Genomic DNA, 24929 nt, shown 5'->3' on the forward strand with positions numbered 1-24929 from the left:
TTTCCTTTACAGCACAAGAGAATGTTTTCTGGGTCCTATCATGAAGCATAAACCTGGTGATTTGAAAAAGTCCTCAACATCTGAAAGAGAGAGAAAAAGCTCAGAAAGTAGTGAAAGAGCAGAGTCAAAGAGCTCTGATGAAAGTGGTGAAACAGCAGAATGGAGAGGTTTTGGAAGAATACGGCGCAGAAACCGTGAAAGAATGCAGCGCAGAAGCCGAGAAAGAATAGAACGAAGAATACGGTGGCGAAGCCGCGAAAGAAGAGCACGGAGGGCAGGTCGAGGGAGAGGAATGCAAAAGGGTGGCCGTGAAAGAGGAGGACGATGGGGCAGCCGTGAGAGAGGAGGGCGCAGGGCCAGACGTGAGAGAGAAGAGCGCAGAGCTAGCCGTGAGAGAGGAGAGCGCAGGGGCAGTCACGAGAGGGCTGAACGCAGGAGCAGCCGTGAAAGAGGTGTGCGGAGAGGCAGCAGGGAAAGGGGAGAGCAGGGAGCCAATAGTGAGAGAAGGGAAAGGGATGGCAGCAGCCAGAGAGCAGAGCGGAGAGTTAGCAGTGACCGGGGAAGCAGCAGTGACCGGGGAAGCAGTAGCGAGCGGGGAGGCAGCAGCGAGAGGGGAGAGCGGGAAGGCAGCAGAGAGCGGGGAGGCAGCAGTGAGAGATTCGACTGGGGAGACAGCAGCGAGAGGGTGGAGTGGGGAGACAGCAGCGAGAGGGTGGAGTGGGGAGACAGCAGCGAGAGGATGGAGTGGGGAGACAGCAGCGAGAGGATAGTGTGGGGAGACAGCAGCGAGAGGATAGAGTGGGGAGACAGCAACGAGAGGTTCGACTGGGGAGACAGCAGTGAGAAGGTGGAGTGGGGAGACAGCAGCGAGAAGGTGGAATGGGGAGACAGCAGCGAGAGGGTGGAGTGGGGAGACAGCAACGAGAGATTCGATTGGGGAGACAGCAACGAGAAGGTGGAGTGGGGAGACAGCAGTGAGAAGGTGGAATGGGGAGACAGCACCGAGAGGGCGGAGTGGGGGGACAGCAGCAAGAGGGCGGAGTGGGGGGACAGCAGCAAAAGGGCGGAGTGGGGGGACAGCAGCAAGAGGGCGGAGTGGGGGGACAGCAGCAAGAGGGCAGAGTGGGGAGACAGCAGCAAGAGGGCGGAATGGGGCGACAGCAGCAAGAGGGCTGAGTGGGGCGACAGCAGCGAGAGGGTAGAGTGGGGCGACAGCAGCGAGAGGGTAGAGTGGGGAGACAGCAGCAAGAGGGTAGAATGGGGAGACAGCAACAAGAGAGTAGAGTGGGGAGACAGCAGCGAGAGGGTAGATTGGAGAGACAGCAGCGAGAGGGTAGATTGGAGGGACAGCAGCGACAGGGTGCAGCGGGGAAGGACTGAGAGCAAAGAGAGATACCGGGAAAACTATGTGAACACAGAGAGTGTAGGGTGGGAAAATTATGACCGCTATATTTCGGAGGCTCGGATGGAGTCTGAAGTAAACAATGATGTAGAAATGAAATCAGAGGAACTTCTAGAGGAGACTGCTATTCCATTTCTGGGAAGTGATTCAGAACTTGAAACTTTGATGGGAAAGTCTGATTCAGATGATGATGCCATTCTAGAGGATACACAGAATGAATCCAAGGATGAAATGAAAGAAACTGATACTCGAGCTGACGTAAAAATGCATCGACAAGAGTCAGTGCCAGTGAAGGTAAAAGATGCTGGGCTGTTTTATTTAAATTATATTTTTGGGGTTTTTGCTCCATTCTTCAGCTATGCTACATATTTTGGTTGCAAGAGGTTACTGATATGAAGGAAGAAGTGAAAGGTTCAATGGAACATATGCTGTAAATAGTGTGCTGATTTAAGTTTTAATTACCTACTTATAAATCAGCAGAAATCCACCAAAAAGAGTTGGAAGCAGTTCATAGTTCTTTGCAACCATGTGTCTTGATGTCAAGATACTTGTCACACTTAATTTAAGACTAATATAATTTTAACACTTAACATTATTGTGAATGGGATCATTATTTGACAAAATATTGTACAATTGGAATTTAGGACCTTTTTAGATGACATCTGGAATGAAACTGGTCTTAAAATCATGTTCCTGAAAAATTGCCTTTAAACACTTACTGAATAGCTGCAGCCATCATTGCAGTACAACACACGGATGTAAGACTTACTTATAAAATCAAACAATTATATTTGAATGATGCCAACAAACCGTTGCAGTTTTAGCCCCAAATAATACTGGTCTTAATTCTTAATATTTTGGTGATTTATTTTTCTTTTGACAAATGTGAGGATATCAATTGCTGTTGGAGAATGCAACACTGTTCCGGATTTTCCTCTGCATGTCAGTATCACCGTGCCCAAGTCAGGTATAACAGGACCATGCTCAGTTAGCTTTAATGCAGTAATGTTACTCAGTCACAACCTCAGAAAAAGCACTCCACTAAATAGGTGAAACTGTAAAGTTAAAAAGACAAAGTAATTAGAAGTTAAACAATAGTTAAGCCCATACCTGATTCTAATATGTTTTCTTTCTCTTTCTATCCAGAAACAGAAAGAGACTTGCCCAGAGAACCAGACGGTGTTACATGAGAGTCTGCCTCCTGCTGGTTATCCAAATGTTGCTATTGGAAAACTTGGTGCTAAATTTGGAAAAGTCCAGAATTATGCAGCGATGAGGCCTGTGAGCCAGGTATAACCAAGAATTGTTATTTCTTGCTTGTCTAGCAGCAAATAGAAATTACCATATTTCTGCAGGAAAAATTACGTGTAACATAGTAAATATAAGGTTGCTGTATTCCCGTACTCTGTGTAGAGGGAAAAGCTGATTTTATTCTTTAATTTAGGGAAATGCAACACACAACTACACACTTTTCATTTAATTAAATATAAAAGTTACTCTTTATTCAATTAAGAACCTGCAGCCATAAACCAGGGCTTTAAAAGGAAATAATTTATATATCAAACAATTATAGACCTGGAGTTAAACATTATCTGTAGTTCATACACGGGTAGAAGCACTTCAACAACAAAAAGGAAACTTTCTGACTCTAAATGTTTCAATTTATTACAGAAAATAGCCTGTATTACATGAAGCCCTTGGAAAAAGGTTTTAGATAGAATCACAGAATCTTTACAGTGCAGAAAGAGGCCATTTGGCCCATCGAGTCTGCATTGGCTCTCTGAACGAGCACTCTACCTAGTCCCATTCCCCTTCCTTATACCTATAGCCTTTCACATTCATTCTTTTCAGATAAAAATCCAATTCCCTTTTGAATATCTCGATCAAACCTACCTCCACCAGCCACTCAGGAGGTTTCTTACAGACTCCAACCACCCCCTGGTTGAAAAAAATTTTTCTCACATCGCTTTTACTCCTTTTGCCAATTATTTAGAATCTGTGCCCTCTAGTTTTGATGCTCCCTTGAGTGGGAATAGTTTCTCACTATTTACCCTGTCCATACCCTGCAGGATCTTGAATACTTCTATCAAATCCCCTTTCAGCCTCCTTTTCTCCAATGAAAACAATCCCAACCTCTCCAATCTATCCTCGTAGCTACAGTTCTTTATCCCTGGAACCATTCTTGTGAATCTCCCTTGTACTTTCTCTAATGCCTTCACGTCCTTCCTCAAGTATGGTGCCCAGAGCTGGACGCAGTACTCCAAATGAGGCCTAACTAGTATCTTGTACAAGTTCAACATGACCTCCTTACTCTTGTACTCAATGACCCTATTAATAAGCCTAAGATACTATATACTTAATTAATTGCTCTCTCAACATGCCCTGCCATCTTCATTGACTTGTGTACATACACACCAAGGTCCCTCTGTTCCTGCACCTCCTTTAGAGTTTCTCTTTCTATATCACCTCTTCATGTTCTTCCTGCCAAAATCAATCACTACATGCTTCTCTGCATTGAACTTCATCTTCCACTTCACTGCCCAATCCACCAACGTGTCTATGTCCTTTTGGAGTTCCAGATTGCTCTCATCACAGTTGACAACATTTCCAATCTTCATATCATCTGTAAATTTTGAAATCATGCTCTGAATACCACAGTATAGATTATTAATATATTTTGGAAAGAGCATGGGTCCCGGCACTGACCGCTGGGGAACCCCACTACAAACCTTCCTCCAATCTGAAAAACAACCATTTATCACTGCTTTTTGTTTCCTGTCACTCAGCCAATTTCTTATCCAGGTATTCCTGTTTCTGTTTTTGTTTTGGATTTCCAGCATCCGCAGTTCTTTGCTTTTATCTCTGTGTTTAATTGACTGCCACTTCTCTTCAAGAAATGCCTACCTTGAAGAAGTTTTGCACTACTCTCCGTCAGGATTTTCGTATCTCTCTTTTGCCTTGTTCACCTTCATTGCTTTCCATTTCTCTCCTGGTGTTCGACAAGGTGTTTACTAAAACCCGCTTTCACAGCCATATTTCCTTTCTCAGTGACTGTCTCCGTCTCCGACTTACCCCACGTGGATTTCAACTGAAATTCCATCCCTCATGTTTTGAACCCACCCAGGATTACAGGTATCTCCGGGACATACAACATTCCTTGGGCTGCTGTTCCCGTCGCATTCTAAGATCCACACTCAGTGCCATGCGCCGCCATATGAACACACTCGACCTCTCCCTCCAGCAGCACCACCGCACCCTTTTTCAAAGCTGTACGTGCCCCCAGTTTCATTTTATTCTTCGTCTCATCCGACGCCTCAACAAGAAACTTTTTCTCTTTCTCTCAAGTGCTAAGGAACGCAAGCTCCAACAACTCATCGACACCAACACCCAACCAGGACCCTCCACCCCTGCCTGTCCCTCTGTCCCCATCCCGTCTTCCAATCCCAGCCCTGGCCGTGTATTCACTATATCCCCTGACCTTCCCCTCTCCAACGCTGAGCGTTCAGTGCTCAGCAAAGGACTTAGTTTCATACCCTTACGCCCTCATCTCAATGAATTTCGGGCTCGGCATGATGCTGAGCTCTTCTTCTGCTGCCTTCGTCTCCGTGCTCACTTCTTTGGGCAGGAGTCCTCTCCCCGTTCAACGGATCCTTTTACCCACCTCCAATATTCTCCCTCCACCTGGACCCCTCCCTCTGGATTCTTACCTTCTCTTGATCTTTTCATTGAGAACTGTCGGCATGACATTAGTCGTCTCAATTTCTCGGCTCCTCTCACCCATTCTAACCTGTCTCTCTCTGAACTTACTGCACTCCGTTCTCTCAGGTCCAACCCTAACATTGTCATCAAACCCGCAGACAAGGGTGGTGCTGTTGTTGTCTGGCGCACTGACCTCTACCTTGCGGAGGCTGAGTGTCAACTCGCAGACACTTCCTCCTACCTCTCCCTGGACCATGACCCCACCATTGAACATCAAGCCATTGTTTCCAGGACTGTCACTGACCTCATCTCCTCTGGAGATCTTCCTTCCACAGCTTCCAACCTGATAGTCGCCCACCCTCGGAAGGCCCGCTTCTACCTCCTACCCAAAATCCACAAACAGGGCTGTCCCGGCAGACCGATCGTGTCAGCCTGTTCCTGCCCCACAGAACTCATTTCTCACTATCTTGACTCCCTTCTCTCTCCCCTTGTCCAGTCCCTTTCCACCTACATCAGTGATTCCTCTGACACCTTACGTCACATCAACAGTTTCCAGTTCCCTGGCCCCCACCGCCTCCTCTTCAATCGTCCAATGCCTCTACACCTCCATCCCCCATGAGGATGGTCTGGTGGCTCTCCGCTTCTTCCTCGAACAGAGGCTCGAACAATCCCCATCCACCACTACTCTCCTCTGTCTGGCTGAACTTGTTCTCACACTGAACAATTTCTCCTTTAACTCCTCTCACTTCCTCCAAATAAAAGGTGTGTCTGCGGGTACCCGCATGGGCCCCAGCTATGCCTGTCTCTTTATGGGGTATGTGGAACATTCCTTGTTCCAGTCCTACTTTGGCCCCCTCCCACAACTCTTTCTCCGGTACATCGATGATTATTTCGGTGCTACTTCATGCTCTCGTCGGGACCTGGAAAAATTTATTAATCTTGCTTCCAATCTCCACCCCTCCCATCATTTTCACATGGTCCATCTCTGACACTTCCCTTCCCTTCCTTGACCTCTCTGTCTCAATTTCTGGTGATAGACTGTCCACCAATATCCATTACAAGCCTACCGACTCCCACAGCTACCTCGACTACAGCTCCTCACACCCCGCTTCCTGTAAGGACTCCATCCCATTCTCTCAGTTCCTTCGCCTCCGTCGCATCTGTTCTGATGATACCACTTTCAAAAACAGTTCCTCTGACATGTCCTCCTCCTTCCTTAACCGAGGTTTTCCACCTACGGTGGTTGACAGGGCCCTCAACCTTGTCCGGCCCGTCTCCCGCGCATCCGCCCTCACGCCTGCTCCTCCCTCCCAGAAACATGATAGGGCCCCCCTTGTCCTCACTTATCACCCCACCAACCTCCGCATTCAAAGGATCATCCTCCGCCATTTCCGCCAACTCCAGCATGATGCCACCACCAAACACATCTTCCCTTCACCCCCTCAGCGGCATTCCGTAGGGATCGTTCCCTCCATGACACCCTGGTCCACTCCTCCATCACCTCCTACTCTACCCCTCCCACGGCACCTTCCCATGCAACTGCAGAATATGCAACATCCTTCACTTCCTCTCTCCTCACCGTCCAAGGGCCCAAACACTCCTTTCAAGTGAAGCAGCATTTCACTTGCACTTCCCTCAACTTAGTCTACTGCATTCGTTGCTCCCAATGCGGTTTCCTCTACATTGGAGAGACCAAACGCAGACTGGGTGACCGCTTTGCAGAACACCTTCGGTCTGTCCGCAAGCATTACCCAGACCTCCCTGTCACTTGCCATTTCAACACTCCACCCTGCTCTCGTGCCCACATGTCCGTCCTTGGCTTGCTGCATTGTTCCAGTGAAACTCACGCAAACTGGAGGAACAGCACCTCATCTTCCGACTAGGCACTTTACAGCCTTCCGGACTGAATATTGAGTTCAACAATTTTAGATCATGAACTCTCCCCTCCATCCCCACCCCCTTTCCGTTTCTTCCCCCTCCTTTTTGTTTTTTCCAATAATATATATAGATTTTTCTTTTCCCACCTATTTCCATTATTTTTAAATGTATTTCCACCCATTGTTTATCTCTACCTTTTAGCCTTTTTAGTATGCCTTCACCCCACCCCCACTAGAGCTATCTGTACCTTGTTCGTCCTGCTCTCTACTCTTAATTAGCACATTCCTTTAGATAATACCACCACCTTCAACACCTCTTTGTCCTTTTGTCTGTGACATCTTTTGGTTATCTCCACCTATTACTGGCTTCTTGTCCCAACAACCGCCCCCCCCACTTTTAAACCAGCTTATATTTCACCCCTTTCCTATTTTTACTTAGTTCTGTTGAAGGGTCATGAGGACTCGAAACGTCACCTGTGCTCTTCTCCGCCGATGCTGCCAGGCCTGCTGAGTTTTTCCAGGTATTTCTGTTTCTGTTTTTGTTCTGGATTTCCAGCATCCGCAGTTCTTTGCTTTTATTCTGATCCAAGTGCCGACTTTCCCTTTGATTCCATGAGCTAGAATTTTGCTTACAAGTCTGTTGTGTGGCACTGTATCTTTTGAAAATCCATACACATTGCATCAACAGTGTTTCCCTTATCAACTGTCTCTGTTACCTCCTCAAAAAACTCCAAGTTAGTTAAACATGATTTTCCCTTAATGAATCCATGCTAGCTTTCCTTAATTACCCTGCACTTGTCTAAGTGACTATTGATTTTGTCCCGAACTATAGTTTCCAGAAGTTTCTCTCACCACTGAAATCAGACTGATTGGCCTGTAGTTGCCGGCTTTATCCTTGCACCCCTTTTTGAACAAGGGTGTAGCATTCATAATTCTGCAGTCCTCTGGTGCTATCCCTGTGTCTAAGGAAGACTGGAAGATTATCACTAGTGCCTCTGCAATTTCCATTCTCATTTCCCTCAGTATCCTTGGATGCATCTCATCCGGTCTTGGTACCTCGTCAATTTTAAGTAAAGATTGCCTTTCTAACACCTCTTTCTCAATTGTAAATCCTTCTAGTGTACCAGTTATCTCCTCTCTTAGCTCAGCCTGCATAACATCATCTTTCTCTGTAAAGACAGATGCAAAGTACTCGTTTAATACCTCCAGTATTTCTCCTACCTCCACATGCAATTCCCCTCTTTTTAATCCCCAATCGGCCCTACTCTTTCTTATACCACCCTTTTATAATTTATATTTTTATAGAGGACCTTGGGACTCCCTTTAATGTTAACTGCCTATCTCTTTTCATACGAACAAGGAGCAGGAGTAGGCTATTCAGACATTTGAACCTGTTCCGCCATTTAATAAGATCGTGGCTGATCTGATAGTAGCTTGAAATATGCATCCCACCTACCGCCAATAACCTAGCACCCCTCTTGCTCACCAAGAATCCATCCACCTCAGCCTTAAAAATATTCAAATACTCTGCTTCTGCCACCTTTTCAGGAAGAGAGCTCCAAATACTCATGACCCTCTGAGTGGAAAAAAATTTACCTCATCTCTGTTTTAAATGGGCAACTCCTTATTTTTAAACAGTGACTCTGTTTAGCCTGATTCTTCCTCGCATTTTCTATCTGACATCTGTCATATGCACACTTCTTCCTTTTCATCTTCGCTTCCATCTCTCTCATCATCCAGGACGCACTGGATTTATTAATCCTACCTTTTCCCTTCATACCTTGATATTGTCTGCATTACTTTTTCTTTGAAGGTGCACCATTATTCAGCCACTGTCTTTTCTGCTAACATTTGATTCCAACTCGCTCGACTCAGATGCATTTTCATCCCCCAATTAATCACCCCTGCTCTGAATTGTTCCTTGTTCTTTTCCATGACCAACCTAAAACCTATGATACATAAGGTCCCCTAAATGCTCTCCCACTGATATTTGATCCACTTGGTCCAACTCATTCCCCAGAACCAGGTCCAACGGTGCCTGTCCTCTTGTTGGACTGGAAACGTACTGCCGCAGAAAATTATCTTGAATGCATTCCAGGAACTGTCGCTCTTCTTGTCCCTTTGCACTATTCCAATCCCAGTTTTATTTGGATAATTGAAGTCCCCCATTATAATTACTCTATAGTTAATCGTTTGGTAGAACTTGAGTATTGCTGAAAAAAGAGACATTTTTTTGTCTTGCATTCATCACAATTTTCAAGAAAATACCAATGTCAGGGGAAACAACATATTTATACCGAATGAGAAGGGAATGCTGATTGGTTAGCAAGTGGACTCTGGTAAAGGCGTTGCCATGGAGAATGCGCCAGTTGATGGTGACTGGCAGTAAACTGCCAAGCATTGTTTGAAAGTTAAACCAGGCAGCTTGACTCTGATTGCTCAAAACATTGCACTGGGGAATGAACCAGTGAATGGCTGTCACTTATTTTGTTTAGCTGTAGTAGGCACAATGTGCGTACATGTTCCTTCTGCCTGCAAAGCACATGGCCCTGTGTATTAATATATGTAGTTTCCAGTATATGTAAATGTGCCACTGCGAGCCCAATTATTTGATGCTGAAATAGGGTGCATCAAAGACATCCTGAAGGATAATGGCTACCCTGATCAGATCATTTCACGCTGTATTTCATGCAAACTCATGAACGGGCCCAGGCCATCACTTTCGATCCTGAAAAGTGCCCAACCTCCCTCAGATTACCCTGGAGGAGCAAGGTATCTCAGTAGTTTGAGCAACAGGTGAATTTAGCTGCAGGTAACAATTTTCTTACATGTCTTAATGGGCTCCATCCTGCAGTCAAATTTGCCTTAGAAATGGAGCAGTCAAATGAACTCCCCCTCCTTGATGTACCAGTTGAGAAATCTGCCAGGCTCTAACACAGTCTACCGCCGCCCTCCTTCACTGGTCAATATACTCGTTGGGATTTTTACAGTTTCACACGCTATAAGATTGGTTCGTTTGGCAAACCTTGTAAATAAGGCCCGAGCCATTTGCTCACCATGTAGCCTTGATGCTGAAATGGGACGCATCAAAGGCAGCCTGCAGGATATTGGCTACCCTAACCGGATCATTTCGCGCTGTATATCACGCAAACTCATGCATGGGCCGAAGACCATCACTTTTGGCCCTGAAAAGTGCCCAATCTACTTCAGATTACCCTGGAAGGGCAAGGCATCTCAAAAATTTGAGCAACAGGTGAAGCTAGCTGTTTCATGCTGCTGCTATGCAGTAGCAACACGAGTGCATTGACGGGCAGAGGGATCTGGGTGTACAGGTCCACAGGTCACTGAAAGTGGCAACGCAGGTGGATAAGGTAGTCAGGAAGGCATATGGCATGCTTGCCTTCATTGGCAGGAGTATTGAGTATAAAAGTTGGGAAGTCATGCTGCAGTTGTATAGAACCTTGGTTAGGCCACACTTGGAATATTGCGTGCAATTCTGGTCGCCACATTACCAGAAGGATGTGGAGGCGTTGGAGAGGGTGCAGAGGAGGTTTACCAGGATGCTGCCTGGTCTGGAGGTTATTAGCTATGAGGAGAGGTTGGAGAAACTCGGATTGTTCTCACTAGAGGGACGGAGATTGAGGGGCAACTTGATAGAAGTTTACAAAATTATGAGTGGCATGGACAGAGTAGATAGTCAGAAGCTTTTTCCCAGGGTGGAAGAGTCAGTTACATGGGGACATAGATTTAAGGTGAGAGGAGAAAACTATAGAGATGTGTGGGGCAAGTTTTTTACGCAGAGGGTAGTGAGTGTCTGGAATTCACTGCCAGAGGAGATGGTGGAAGCAGGTACGATAGTGGTGTTTAAGAGGCAGCTTGACAAATACATGCATAGGATGGGAATAGAGGGATACGGACCCCGGAAGTGCAAAATGTTTTAGTTGACGGGCAATATGATTGGCGCAGGGGAGGGCCGATGGGCCTGTTCCTGTGCCGTACTTTTCTTTGTTCTTTGTTCCAATAAGATGCTGCCGTCAAGCCAAAAAGATGTTCTGCCTATCACACAAATGAGTAATGTGGTATACGAATTTCAGTGCCAGTGTGATGCTAGGTATGTAGGCCGTACATCACAAAGACTGGCAGATCGTATCAAACAGCATGCCCCAGCCACTGTTCGCAACGGGCAAGGTACAGACTGTACCAAACCAGCCTGTGCTTGAAAAACTCAAAACACAGTGTCCAATGTTAGATATGATTCCGTGATTGGACAACATTTGCTCAGTAGTCCTCAGTGTGCTAAGAATTACGCTGACAACCAATTTAAGATTGTCAGTTGGGCTCGCAATGTGGCGCATTTGCATGTACTGGAAGCTACATATATTAATACACAGGGCCATGTTCTTTGCAGGCAGAAGGAACATGTACGCACATTGTGCCTGTTTCAGCTAAACAAAATAAGTGACAGCCATTCGCTGGTTCATTCCCCAGGGCAATGTCTTGAGCAATTAGAGTCAAGCAGCCTGGTTTAAATTTCAAACAATGCTTGGCAGTTAACTGTCAGTCACCATCACTGGTGCATTCTCCATGGCAATGCCTTAACCAATCAGAGTCCACTTGCCAACCAGTCAGCACACTCTTCACATACAGTATAAGTTGTTGTTTTCCCCTTATATTGGTATTCTTTGGAAGTGTGCTGATTATTCCAAACGTTAAAATTTTTTTTCCACTTATTTTCATTATTTTTTTAAAATTTATTTCCATTTTCATTCATTGTTTTATTCCCAGCTTTTAGCCTATTATTGATCTTTCTTCCCCCACCCCACCCTCACTAGGGCCATCTGCCACTTTCCAGAGTGCTTACCCTGGTCCGGCCATTATCACATTTTGCTTTCTTAATGTCACCATTAGCACCTCCTTTAGCCAGTACAACCACCATCAACAACTCTTTGACCTTTTGTTTATGACATATTTTGCCATCTCTCCTTTGCCTCCACCTATCGTTGGCCTTCTATCCGGCTTCACCGGTTCCCCCCCACTGAATCAGTATATATTTCACCACATCTCTACCTCACTTTAGATCTGAAGAAGAGTCATACGGACTCAAAACGTTGTATCTTTCTCTCTCCACAGATGCTGTCAGACCTGCTGAGTTTTTCCAGCATTTTTTGTTTTCATTTAAGATTCTAAAGGGACTTGACAGGATGGCCGCTGAGAGTTTGTTTTCCTGGCAGGGGAATCTAAAACATGGAAAATAGCCTCAGGATAATGGGAAGATCATTTAGGACTGAGATGAGAAATTTCTTCACTCAGAGGGTTGTAAGTCTCTGGAATTATTTACCCTAGATGGTTGTGGATGCTCCAGTGTTGATTATATTTATTGATATAGATTGTAAGTTACTGAGGCCGAAGCACTGATCCTTGCGATCCTCCACTAGTTATATCTTGCCATCCCGAATATGACCCGTTTACTCTTCTTCGCTGTTTACTGGCTTTTACGCACTCTTGGTGTTATGTTTGACCCCAAGTTGAGCTTCTGATCACATATTTCCATCACCAAGAATGCCTACTTCCACCCCTATAACATTTCCCGACTCTGACTCTGCCTCAGCTGATCCGATGCTGAAACCTCCATGCATGCCTTTGTTCCCTCTGTTTCAATTAATCAATTCTCCAATGCTGTCGTGACTGACTTCCCATTTTCTGCTCTATGTAAACCTGTGCTCATCCAAAATTCTGTCCTGCTTCCAAGCCTCGCCAAGTCTTGTTGATTCATGTGCTTGTTGACCTACCCTGGCTCCCAGTCCACTAATGGAGGGGTAAACAAAATAAGGGATGCACAGAAGACCAGAATTGGATGAACATGAAGACCTTGGAGGATTATAAGACTGAAGGAGATTACATAGAGAGAGCAAGGCCCCAGAGGAGTTTGAATACAAGGATTAAAATTTTATATTCAGGGTCTTGTTTGGCTGGAAGCCAACATAGATCAGCAAGCACAGGAATGATGGGCGAATGTGGCTTGGTGTGAGTTAGGATACAGGCAGCAGAGTTTTGGATGAACTGCAGTGTACAAAGTGTTGGTATGGGGATGTCAGCTAAGAAAGAACCTATAGCCATTTGGGGGAGAGAATTCCAGATTTCTATTTACCCTTTGTGTGAAGAAGTACCTTGGCCTAATTTTAAGGTCAAGTCTTTCAAATGTTAAGTAGTTTTGGTTACTTATGAGGAGGAAGCGGTGCTTTCCAATAGGCATGCGACCTGTGTTTTCGAGAGCCTTTAGTTGCCTCCCTAAGCCTCTTTAACTTTCTTCTTCTTTAATATGTTGCTTAAAACCTACCTAACTGCCCTAATACCTGTTTATGTGGCTTCATGTCAAATTTTGTCTGATAATGATTGTGCAATGCACCTTGAAATGGCTTAGTACATTTAAGGTGCTATATAAATGCACGTTGTTGTCATTTGGAGGTTTCAAGACTGATTGATATATTCTTTTCCACAAATACGGAGCTAAGGCAGGTAAATAGATTTTAAGTACAGCTCAGCTGTGATCAAATTGAACGGTGGATCAGGCTCGAGGGGTTAAATGGCCTATACCTCTTCCTATGTACTGAGGCTGTAAGGAGGAATATCATTTACATAGCAAATTAAATTATAAGAGAAATTCTTTTGGGGGAAAAAAAATGTCCAGAAGCCCTAATCAATGGCTGGGTTTTGTGAATTACTTTTTAAAATTTAAAGCTCATTATGACCAAATTAATTAGTGGAAGATAATATTTCCTACAAAAAAATTGAAGCTTGATTCCTTATATCTGTTAGAAGCCATTTTGCCTAATTCTGAGTTCTTGATTGTGTCACTAGTAAGCAGTAGCTCAATTCCATTGCAGTGGTGTAGGAACATTGAATATCACATATATAAGGGCAAGTGGGAGAAAATGAATTCTGCAATGTACTTTCTATAAGCAGTAAACTTTGTGACATTTGAAGTTATTGATTTACCTAGGCAACAACTTGTACTTCACCCTTAAAAAGGCTTATTTTGTGGGCTGTCTGGCAATATTTCTCTGAATTTTCAGTGTGGTCATTCAGTCATCTCACCTTATTTCCAAATGCTGCCCTTGGTGCAAGGCAAGCTCTCTTTGGTTCAAAAAATGGCATTTGGAGTGAATTATATATTTGCTGCTATTTTTGAACATGAAATTCATATGGTTATTTCTCTTTCCTTGGAATATTTTTCCTGGAATCTCAGAGATCATGATGATGCTGTATCTGATTATTTCTAATGTACTCAATGGCATACATTGGGATTGCATGAAGGAAATTGCTGTTATCTTTCCTCCTGCCTGATAGCCCCTCTTCTCTGCTTTTCTGGAACTGCTCTGTTTTCCTTACTACACAATATAAGTTCTAACAATGGCAATTGTCTCTGGCAGCAAGTATGGTGCAACAGTGAAATAAGACACAAAAATGTCAACATTCAACTTCACATTATGCACTTATCTACTATTGCACACAAATGCAATTTGTTTCCTTTGCAAATTATTGAAAATAATGCTTCCCAAGTTCTGCTAACTTGTACATTTCAGCACCTGTGAATCAGTAGGGTGGTGGGGAGGTGTAGAATGCTTGGTTAACCACTGAGATATTGCATGCAGGCCTCCTAGGAATGATTCAGACAATATTTCCGTAAGTCAGTATTTTTGAAAATATGTCTAAAAGTTGCCAATAAATGTAAACTGCAAATGCATAATGCACCCATGTAGTGCTCTGTGATCTGAGCAGTATGTTGGCCTTAGTGGCACTGTGCAGAATGAGTGCTGAATTAATTCAACAGAGCCTTGCATCGTGACAGGTGTCCTTTTACTATAAGACGTTTTCTTGTTTCCTAGAATACGAAGGAAGAGCCTGGACAAGTAGTTTATATTGCTGACCTGGTACCGGGCAAATGCACGAAAAATGATTTAATCCACCTTGCTGAGCTCTTTGGGAAGATTAATAACACCTTTCTGATCAAAGCAAAGGGTGAGGTAAGCACAAACATTGACTAAACTGGGATCAGTTTGAATCACATCAGTGGAAGGAAGTGTAATTTTTTTCTGTTCATGTGTTGTGAGCCTCATTGGCACAGCCATTATTTGTTGCCCACCCTCAATAGCCCTTGAGAAGGTGGTAGTGAAATGCCTTCCTTAAACCAATGTAGTCCATGTGATGTAGGTACACCCAAAGTGCTCTTTGAAAGGGAATTACAAGTTTTTGACCCAATGACGTTGAAGGAATGGTGGCATAGTTCCAAGTCAGGATGGAGCGTGGCTTTGGGTGGAACTTGCGGCTTGTGGTGTTCCCACACGTCTCCTGCCCTTGTCCTTCTGGGTGGTAGAGGTTGCAGGTTTGGAAGATGCTGTTGAAGGAGGCTTGGTGAGTTGCTGCAGTGCACCTTGTAGCTTTCTGCCACTGTGCACTGTTGGTGGAAGATGTGAATATTTTAGATGGTGGATAGGGTGCCAATCAAGCGGGCCACTTCGTCCTGGATGGTGTTGAGCTTCTCGAGTGTTGTTAGAGCAGCACTCGTCTAGGCAAGTGGAGAGGAATCCATCACACTACTGACTTGTGCATTGTAGATGGTGAGCAGGCTTTGAGGAGCCAGGAGATGAGCTATTCACTGCAGAATTCCCAACCGCAACTTTTATAACCATAGTGCTTATATGACTGGTCCTGTTAAGTTTCTGGCCAATGGCAACCTCAGGATGTTAATGGTGAGGGATTGAGAAATGGTAATGCTATCGAGTGTCATGGGGAGATGGTTAGATTCTCTCTTGTTGGAGATGGTCATTTCCTGGCACTAATGTGGCGCAGATGTTACTTGCCACTTATCAGCCCAAGCCTGAACATTGTCCAGGTTTTCATGTTGGCATGGACTGCTTCTGTATCGAAGGAGTCGTGAATGGTACTGAACACTCTGCAATCATCAGTGAGCTTCCCCACTTCTGACGTTATGTTGGAGGGAAGGTTGTTGATGAAACAGCTGAAGATTGGATCTAGGATGCTGTACTGAAGAACATTTGCAGCGAAGTTTGGACTCCAACAACAACAACAATCTTCTTTTGTGCTAGGCATGACTCCAGATAGTTTCCTCCCTGATTTTGCTGGGCTCCTTGATGTTGCACTTGGCCAAATGCTGTCTTGATGTCAAGGGCAGTCGTTCCCACCTCACCTCTGGAACTTAGCTCTTTTATCCATGTTTGGACCATGGCTGTAATGAGATCTGCAGATGAGTGTTGCTGGTGAAACCAAAACTGAGCATTGGTGAACAGGTTATTGCTCAGTAAGTGCTGCTTTACAGAACTGTCAATGACTCATTCCAACACTTTGCTGATAATTGAGAATAGACTGATGCTGATAATTGAGAATAGACTGATGCTACAGTAATTGGCTGGTTGGATTTGTCCTTTTTGTGGTCAGGACATACCTGGGCTATTTTCCACATTGTTGGGTAGATAACGTTGTAACTGTACTGGAACAGCTTGGCTTCATAGTCCCCACATATCATGAGGATAAGCCCATGAATATAAGAAATAGAATAGCAGAAATGATATCCCATTTAGATGTTTTAGAAAACTGCACAGCGAGCTAGTAGCTCATCATCCAATATCTGGCTAACTGTAGTGAGCCTTGAGGTCGAACAGCAACCTTTGTCATTGTATTAGCTTGCTGGCTATATCATGTACCCTTGGATAATTTTATCGACTTGGAAAAGCGTAAGACATGGCTCAGGCTATAAAATACAAAACAGTTTTATTACCAATAAATTAACTGTAGCAAAGGCCACAACAAATTTACTGTAATGCACAGAATGTATCTTCTACTTCTTGAACTTAAAGGCTAAACAGAGAAACCCTGCTTAGTACTCACAGTAAACCTGGACCTCACTGGTCAGAAGTGATGATTGCACAATATTTAATAGTATTTGTGACTCCTCTGATACATATAAACATGCGAAATAGGATGAACTCAAAACACAAACAGATCAGCCATGATCTTATTGAATGGTGGAGCAGCCTCTCGAGCCTGCTCCACCATTCAATAAGATCATGGCTGATCTGTTTTGTTTTGAGTTTCATCCGATAACCTTAGATTCTTCTTAGGCAAAGGAATCAATCTACCTCTGCCTTAAAAATATTCAGTGACTCCACCTTCACTGCCTTCTGAGGCAGAGGGTTCCAAAGTCGCACAACCCTCTGAGAGAAAACATTTCTCCTCATCTCTATCCTATAAGGGCGACCCCTAAATTTAAAACAGTGCCCGGTAGTTCTGGACTCACTCACAATAGGAAGTATTCTTTCCACATCCACCTTGTCAAGACCATTCAGGATCTTATATACTTCAATCAAGTCACCCCTCACTCTTCTAAACTCCAGTGGAAATGAGCGCAGCCTGTCCAGCCTATCCTCATAAGACAACCCACTCATTCCAGGTATCAGTCTAATAAACCCCCTCTGAATGGCCTCCAATGCAGTTCATGCCATCTATCTGCCTCAGTGTCTTCCTCCTTCAGAACATTTGATGGATAAAGGGAAGCCTGCCTGAGATACATGTTTGAACTCATTTAAAACTTAGTCAACAGCAAAGGATGTAAATATGTATCTCATATGGTTGCATCAGGCTAACAAACATCCACATGTTAAGTTGTTTACTGCTTAGAGGCTGAGAAAATCCAGCTGTCATGTGATTATAACAGTCCCTTTCAAATTGTATATGACAGGCAGATTAAATGAGAATACAATTTAAGGAAAAGGACATTTTGTGTTTCTTCCTGGGTGAATATGTATGAAATAGACTAGATTATTTGACAGATCAAACAATAAAACTGCTTAAAGTATTAAATATTCTATTGTATTGCATGCAGTTATTAAATTCAGCTTGGACAGTCTTAACCTAACTCCTAGCTCATGATTGCCCATGGGAAGTAGCTGTCATGACCTTATCATAAGAATGACTATGTGGGAAATAGATCAATATTCCCAGTTACAATAGAGGTTGCTCTTCTCATGTTTCATTCACCAATATTGATATGTTTTACCTCGAAGAGCCCAAAAATAGACATTTTTGAGTGTTGACGATATTAGAATACAAGCCCTATAACTCTTTCTTTTGCACTGTGTAAAAGGCATGCCCTTGGCATAATTTCTCCATTGTCTTATCAAAACACTCTTTTGCATTGTCTTACATTGGTGACTTTTGCATCTGGCAATCTACTCAGTTTATCTTTCCTGAAGTGCTATATATCACTGCTGAACAATATGCCAATTGCCACATTGGCCATCAATAACCATTCGCAGTGCATGCTATGCTGCTTTTCATGTGAGCATGATGTAGCCACGTGCTATCTGTCAATTACACCGTGAGTCTGGAAGGACCATCCTAAGTGCAAAACCTTTGGCTTACCAGTCAGGTTTTGCCCATTGAACTTAAAAGAAAGTTTGGGCTCTGTTATTTTTCTAGGTGTAGTCCTCAGTAGCCTGTTCTTACAGTGGAGGATAATATGAAATTAATAAACCAGTTAAAATCCTGAAATGGTGATTTTTTTTCACTTCTGGCTTGGCACCATAAGGGCTGACAACTGAAATAGGCACTGGCTAAACTTAGTCGAGCACTGATACTTGGGCACAGTTCTGATTTTTTGGACAGACCTCGTGGGTTTTCAAGCTTGAAACAAACTGGCGATGCAAAAACAATCTATTCCCTTCGTCATATAAACCTTGATGAAATCACTTGACCTATAAACCCACACTATTATTCTGTGTAGTGGCAGATATTTATGGTATTTGAATTGACATTCTGTATTGTTATTTAGACTTGAATATGCTTCCATGCCTGTATTTAATGTGTGTGTTTTAAGGGATATGTGGAGATGTCCAAAAGTGCAGAAGCTCAAGCCATGGTGAAGTTTTACCAAACAAAACCACCTGTTATTCAAGGCAATATCATCAGAGTGGAAATGTGCCAGAAATATAAGAAGCTGAACGTGAAGGTATTTTACATTATTTATATATGTGGAACAGTCAACTCAGTTACCTGCACCCTAAATTACACAAAATTTGTTTCTCCTTTGTGCATAATGTTAATAACGGGGATAAAGTGCATTATCTACTGAAAACTAAATGAGAAGCAGTGCTATAGTTTGATCTGGCAATGTAAAAATGACAGTAAACCTGGGACTTAGTCAAGCAGAGTAACAATGATGGGCAACATTGAGAATTATCTGATCAGGATAACCAAGTCATTTGGCTTAGCTCGGCAAGCAATGTACTTTACCTGTTATAAGAAGGAAAGGTTTTTCTGGACATTGTTTTTAAAAGGTGCAAAAATGGGGAACTCTGAACCATCTGCCCCACCAACTGGGATGGTGAATGGCAGGCAGCAGGAAGTAGATGTGAAATGTCAGAATAATGCTTGGTTGAAGAAAATTATCAGGCCAGATTTTAACCTGCTATGCTCGATAAGAACAGGGAGTGCGGTCATTAAAATCAATGGAGTGTGCTACTCACCTTGTTCACACCGCACTTGTGTGTTTTGAATAGTCTCAATTCCCTCGCTGGAGGTAGGCTAGGGTCTCATAAATATATAAACTTCAGGGTCCTGTGATATAAATAAGCACAGTCGTGCTTTCACTATTCACAGTCAACTTTGCTGGACAGCCCGGCACAAGGCAGAAACAAGTCCAGAAGAAGACCAGGAGGGCCGATCATTTTCAGTTTCCTTGTGAACTAGGAGTGCTCCTCTGGATACCACAAGGGAACCTTGGATCTTCATTGCAGTGACTCCTTCCCTGATCGCCATCACCTCTGGAACACACGCCCTGTCCCGCTTTCCCGACTCCCACCACCCTCCCATGCCTGTTAAAATTGTGGCTACAATGCCTGACATTTCTATTACTTAAATGGTAGGGGAAAAGGAACCAAGTTATTTTTTATCGAAAGGATAAATAAAGCATGCATTTAGTCTGGCAGTTTCAGCTTTGATATATTATTGACATGGGCCTACGAGGATTTAACATTTTATTGCCAATAGTAGCCAATGGAGAAAGCATAATTATAGCTTGAGTTAAGATCCTGTTTGGGAAACTAAAACTAAGAAAAGCGTAAGTAGACCAAAATTGAGCTTTATTTTCTACAACCCTGCAGAATGCTTTTGTCAGACTGAAAGGCAACAAGGAGGAGAGTATTCTTAAATGAGCAATAACATAGTACTGAAGCTGTTGCTCATTAGGTGTCCATTAGCACCACATGTTAATTTATGCTAGACAGTGAATGGTTGGTAACATTTTTATTGATTTGTCATTACAGTTTCCTGACTGGGATCCAACTGCTGGTGGTATGCCTCCTTTTGCAGCATCTCTGTACAGACAATTTGGTGTTCAGCAAAATACCTCTGCACCCGAAGAAGACATATTTGCACCAACGTGTACCCCAAATTTAGCTGAACTCAGGGCTAAATATTCACCACAGCTGCTGAGGTGGACCAAAGTGCCACTGGAGGGCAAGGCACCATTTAAAAATAAATTGTGGGTTCCTCAAACCTATGAGGGGAAAGAACTTGAGTGCTTCAGATTGTTACCATATGCTTTCAAAGTTCCAATGCTAGAAACTCATGAACGGTATTTACAAAGTATTACTGGAACTCCTGACATGTATGAGTTAGATACACCAAAGATAGATGATGCATTTATTCAACTGCTGATTGGTAAGAAAGTTATACGTTCACGTGAGGATCTAGATAAAAAGTTAGGTGAACCAGAGAAGGTGTTATGTAAGGCACAGTCAAAAGTAGCAGAAGTTGTCGGTCCGCTTATAGTTGCCATACAGAAGTATGAATTGGATGAGTTGTCTGGAGAACTAGATTCCCTTACTACAGAGCAACTGAAAGAGAGGCTGCAGTCTACTGTAATTTCATGCCATCAATCGATTGTGTGCGCTGGACAGACTCATCGCTGGTTGACCAGTCTTCGCGCTGACAATTTGTTGCAGTTATTCAAATTCAAAACGCCTGTAAAACCACAAGAACATCCAAATATGACATCATCTGACCTACTGGGTGCAGAAGTTGTAGAAGAGGTAAAAAAGAAGGGTGAAGTTTTGAAGCGTGTGACCCCTGTACCAGCAGTGAAGAAAAAGTTGATCGCCAATGCTAACAAGAAGAAAAAAGCTTTCCAAAGACAGCAGAGGAAGCAGCAACCATATTACCGCAACCCAAATCCATCCAGAGGCCGTGGTGAGTTTCTGTTTTGTTTATTGGCTGGGGTTGGGAATAAAAGAGAACAAAATAAACTTGAAGATTGATTTGAAAAACAAATATATACAAGATCACGGTTAGATCAAGTTGTGCAAAGGTTGTTAAAGAATATGGAATATGTTTTCACTTCAGGAAAAGTTTTCTAAATTTTACTATTACATTTAAATGGAAGTTAGTCTGTTATTGGCAATTGAGTGGAAATATTGTACTTTAAAAAATAAATCGAATGGAAAAATTGTAAGCTTTAGTGAATATTAATCTTGTGTATAGATATGCAGTAAAGATCAGTTCCTAGCTATAATAAATATGTAATCATTGCAATAGGGAAGTTAATCTTTACTAATTAAAGACTAGAATTGATGTGTATTTTAGAAATTAATGAATATCATAGGTTTATCGATACGTTTGTAGGAAATAAAAGGGGAGTATACATTGGATTCAGATGTAGATCTGCTCAGGATGGGCACAACTGGAGGGAAGGAGCAAGGAAATCATTAGGAAAGTGGTGGTGCTTGTAGTAGAGTGAGAAAATGGGCTTGGAAAGAACAGTAAAGAAAAAAAGCAAGAACAGGAGGGTAGCACAGGAATTGAAGCCTGAGCAGCATAGTGACAAAAACTGTGGGAGAAAAAGGGATTCTGTGATGCCTTAATCTGCATTCCCTAGCCACTGACTCCATGGGCTGGATTTTATGGCCCCCCACCGGGTGTGTTTTCTACGGGGGGAGGTGTTGATGGAGGGGCATATAAGATACAAGGGGTGCCCAGCCACCACCTTTCCACCCACCCCAAGCTCTCCCCCATAATACGGTAGGTGAGATGGTGCTGAAACCAGCAGTCTGCCCACCATTTTAAAATAAATAATTAATGGGTAATTGAACTTGCTAACTAGCTAATTGACCCAAATTTTACATTGCTCATTACATTGCCCATGCCATAATAAGCTGGGAGTGGGCAGGCCATTATTTTTAACATAACTGGGTAAAAGGCAAGAAGGGGTGGACATCCTTTGGGGGGTGTCCTGTGTGCATTGCGTGATCCCCCCCCTGCCATCCCTACCCCCAAGATGGGTTACCCCATCCCCCCCTTTGTTCCTTCCATACTGCCCTCCAAAACCTGTCATCCCATTCCCTTCCCTTAGCTGCCCAATCCCTCCCTGCCGTCAAAGCAAGTAACTTAACTGGCTCTGGGATCTATCCAAGTTCTGCGTGAGCCTGCTTGCAGTCCCACTGTGGGGGCAAAGTCCCACTCTCAGCCTGTTTAGCCCACTGGCAGTGTGTTGGGCTTTTTATTGGTGATTCGCAATACTTCACTCTGTGAAATCCAACCCCATCTCTCTCCCTGGCAGCTATCTAAAGTTGAACCGGACTGTTAGCAACCTTGGTGATGTATTTGACCCAGTGATGACCTTCTGACAACATATCTGCACTATCATTAATACTGCCTATTTCCACCCTGTAACGTTGCCTAACTCTGCCCCTGCCTCAGCTCATCTACTGCTGCAACCCTCATCCATACCTTTGTCACCTCTAAACTTGACTATTCTAATACTCCCCTGGTCAACCCCTCATCTTCCACCCATCCTCAACTTGAGGTCATCCAAAGCTCTGCTATCCATAACCTAACTCTCACCAAGTCCCACTCATGCATCACCTTGTGCTCAAGGTTAAGCAATGGCTCTATTTTAAAATTTTCCACCATTTTTTCAAAATCCTCCATGGCTGTGGTCCCCCTTATTTTTGCAATCTCATCTAGCCCTACACTCCGCCAAGATATCTATGCTCCTCCAATTCTGGCCTCCTGTGCATCCTCAATTTTGATCATACAGCCATTGGTGGCCATGCCTTCAGCTGCCTTGGCCTTAAGCTCTGGAATTCCCTCCCTGAGCCTCTCTGCCTCTCTACCTCTCTTTTCTTCTTTAATTTGCTCCTTGCAACCTACCTCTTTAACCAAGCTTTTGGCCATCTGCTCTAATATCTCCTTATTTGGCTTGGTATCAAAGCCTTGGGATAGTTAACTACCTTAAAGTCGCTATATAAATGCAAGTTGTTGGTGATGAAAGTTGTGAATCATGTATTTTATGGCTAAGATGAAGTAAATAGAGCAGTGATTAGTCTTCCAGGAGCTATGGTTGTGGGTGTACAGCAGTAATTGGACGGAATGAAGGAGGATAGACGGTTGCCCATGTGACAAGTAGGAGGAGTTTAAATGTATTGTTAGGAAACTGAAGGATAAAGGTTGTAATGGCAACAAGAAATAAACAGAGACAGTATGAACTAAATGTTTCTTGACTACAGGACACAACACAGGAGAGGTATGTGGACCCTGGTGGATAACTCATTGAAGCTAACAGTTTAATGTACCAATGAAAGCTGATTGGATCTTTGGAAATATAGCCAGAGGTATAGTGTACAAACTACAGAAGGTGATGATGCAATTATGGTTATGGTACTGAACGTGGAGATTGTAAGGTCAAATCCCTTGACAAATTCTGTAAATTTGGGCATTTGTCAATTTGACACCAGAAAATGACCGTGAAGGCTGTTGCATTGTCTTAAATATTGAATATATTAATACTCCTTAGATAAGGATCTTGGCCTATATGTGACGCCAGCCTCACCACATCATGTGGTTGACTCTGGCTGAGGAAGCAACTTAGCTATAATAGACCCTCTGCTGTTCTCAGCAGTAGGGATGTATGGGTCACCCACATCCTGAAAACAAAGTATTGCTGTTCCTACACCCAGTTACTGTACTCTAACGGAGAAGAAAGGGCATCCAAACTGATAGCTAATTTACAGCATAGGTTGAAGCTTATTCTGGAAAAAGAAAGGCACACAAGGTATAATTCAAGAATTCACGATGCTTAAGAAAATAAATTGATGCCTGTCAGAAACAATCTCTAGAACAAGGGGATCTGAGCTCAGACTTGGAAGACAGAAGATGCCCAGATACTTTAAATATTTGAGGGAGTGTATGATTGAAGAGTATCAATTTGAGGGATGACCAGATGGATTGATCTAATTTGGACTTGTAGTTTCCTGTGGTTCAAAACTAATCATCTCATTACTGTTTGTGAAACCCTGTTATATGAGAAACATCTATAGTTTTACATCAGTGTTTTGCAGAACATGATAGCTGCTATATAAATGTAACCTCTTTATAATATTTGGCTTGCAATCATCTGTGCTGTAATTATTCTTTCATGATTTTTTTTGCTTCAAAAATATATTTGCTTGCGAAAAAACTTTTAAATTTACTTAAACCTCTAGCAGTATAACTTTTTAAAAAAGTTATTATTGGATCAATCAATTTTGGAAAATAAAGGAAGTGAGTGTCAAAATCTAGATATGAGGTTGTTTGGAGCAATCAACAAGGTTTGGTGCTGTGCAGTGTGACCTGAGACCAGAGCAGGTAGGATCAATGAAGCAGAGAGCAGCCTATCTGTCAGGAGATCCAGCATGAAAGAGGGAGTGAATGACAGTGTATGGGGCTGTTATGATAGTGTTGTCAAGAAAATAAATAAAGTTTTCTTCTATGTACCCCAGACTTGAGGGAAGAAAACACAGGAGATATCGCTACAAAGGCAGCAAAATTTAGCCTATAACCAGGAGGGCGGGAAAGACCCTGCACAGTGGCAATATTGGCTGCCGCTTTCCAATTCTGAT

General features: G+C 43.3%; 1 protein-coding gene across 2 annotated transcripts in view; it reads left to right on the forward strand.

The window, feature by feature from the left end:
- The window catches only part of LOC144685789 (uncharacterized), a 51829-nt gene that overhangs the window by 25591 nt on the left and 1309 nt on the right, over nt 1-24929 (forward strand). For both annotated transcript variants that reach the window (XM_078550665.1, XM_078550664.1), the window contains 5 exons: nt 13-1696; nt 2549-2692; nt 14865-15002; nt 18872-19003; nt 20319-21243. In XM_078550665.1, the coding sequence (XP_078406791.1) occupies nt 13-1696; nt 2549-2692; nt 14865-15002; nt 18872-19003; nt 20319-21243 (3023 nt within the window). The remainder of the gene's footprint in view (nt 1-12; nt 1697-2548; nt 2693-14864; nt 15003-18871; nt 19004-20318; nt 21244-24929) is intronic.

The sequence above is a fragment of the Cetorhinus maximus genome, chromosome 10, assembly GCF_964194155.1.
Source record: "Cetorhinus maximus chromosome 10, sCetMax3.hap1.1, whole genome shotgun sequence".
Classification (NCBI taxonomy): Eukaryota; Metazoa; Chordata; class Chondrichthyes; order Lamniformes; family Cetorhinidae; genus Cetorhinus; species Cetorhinus maximus.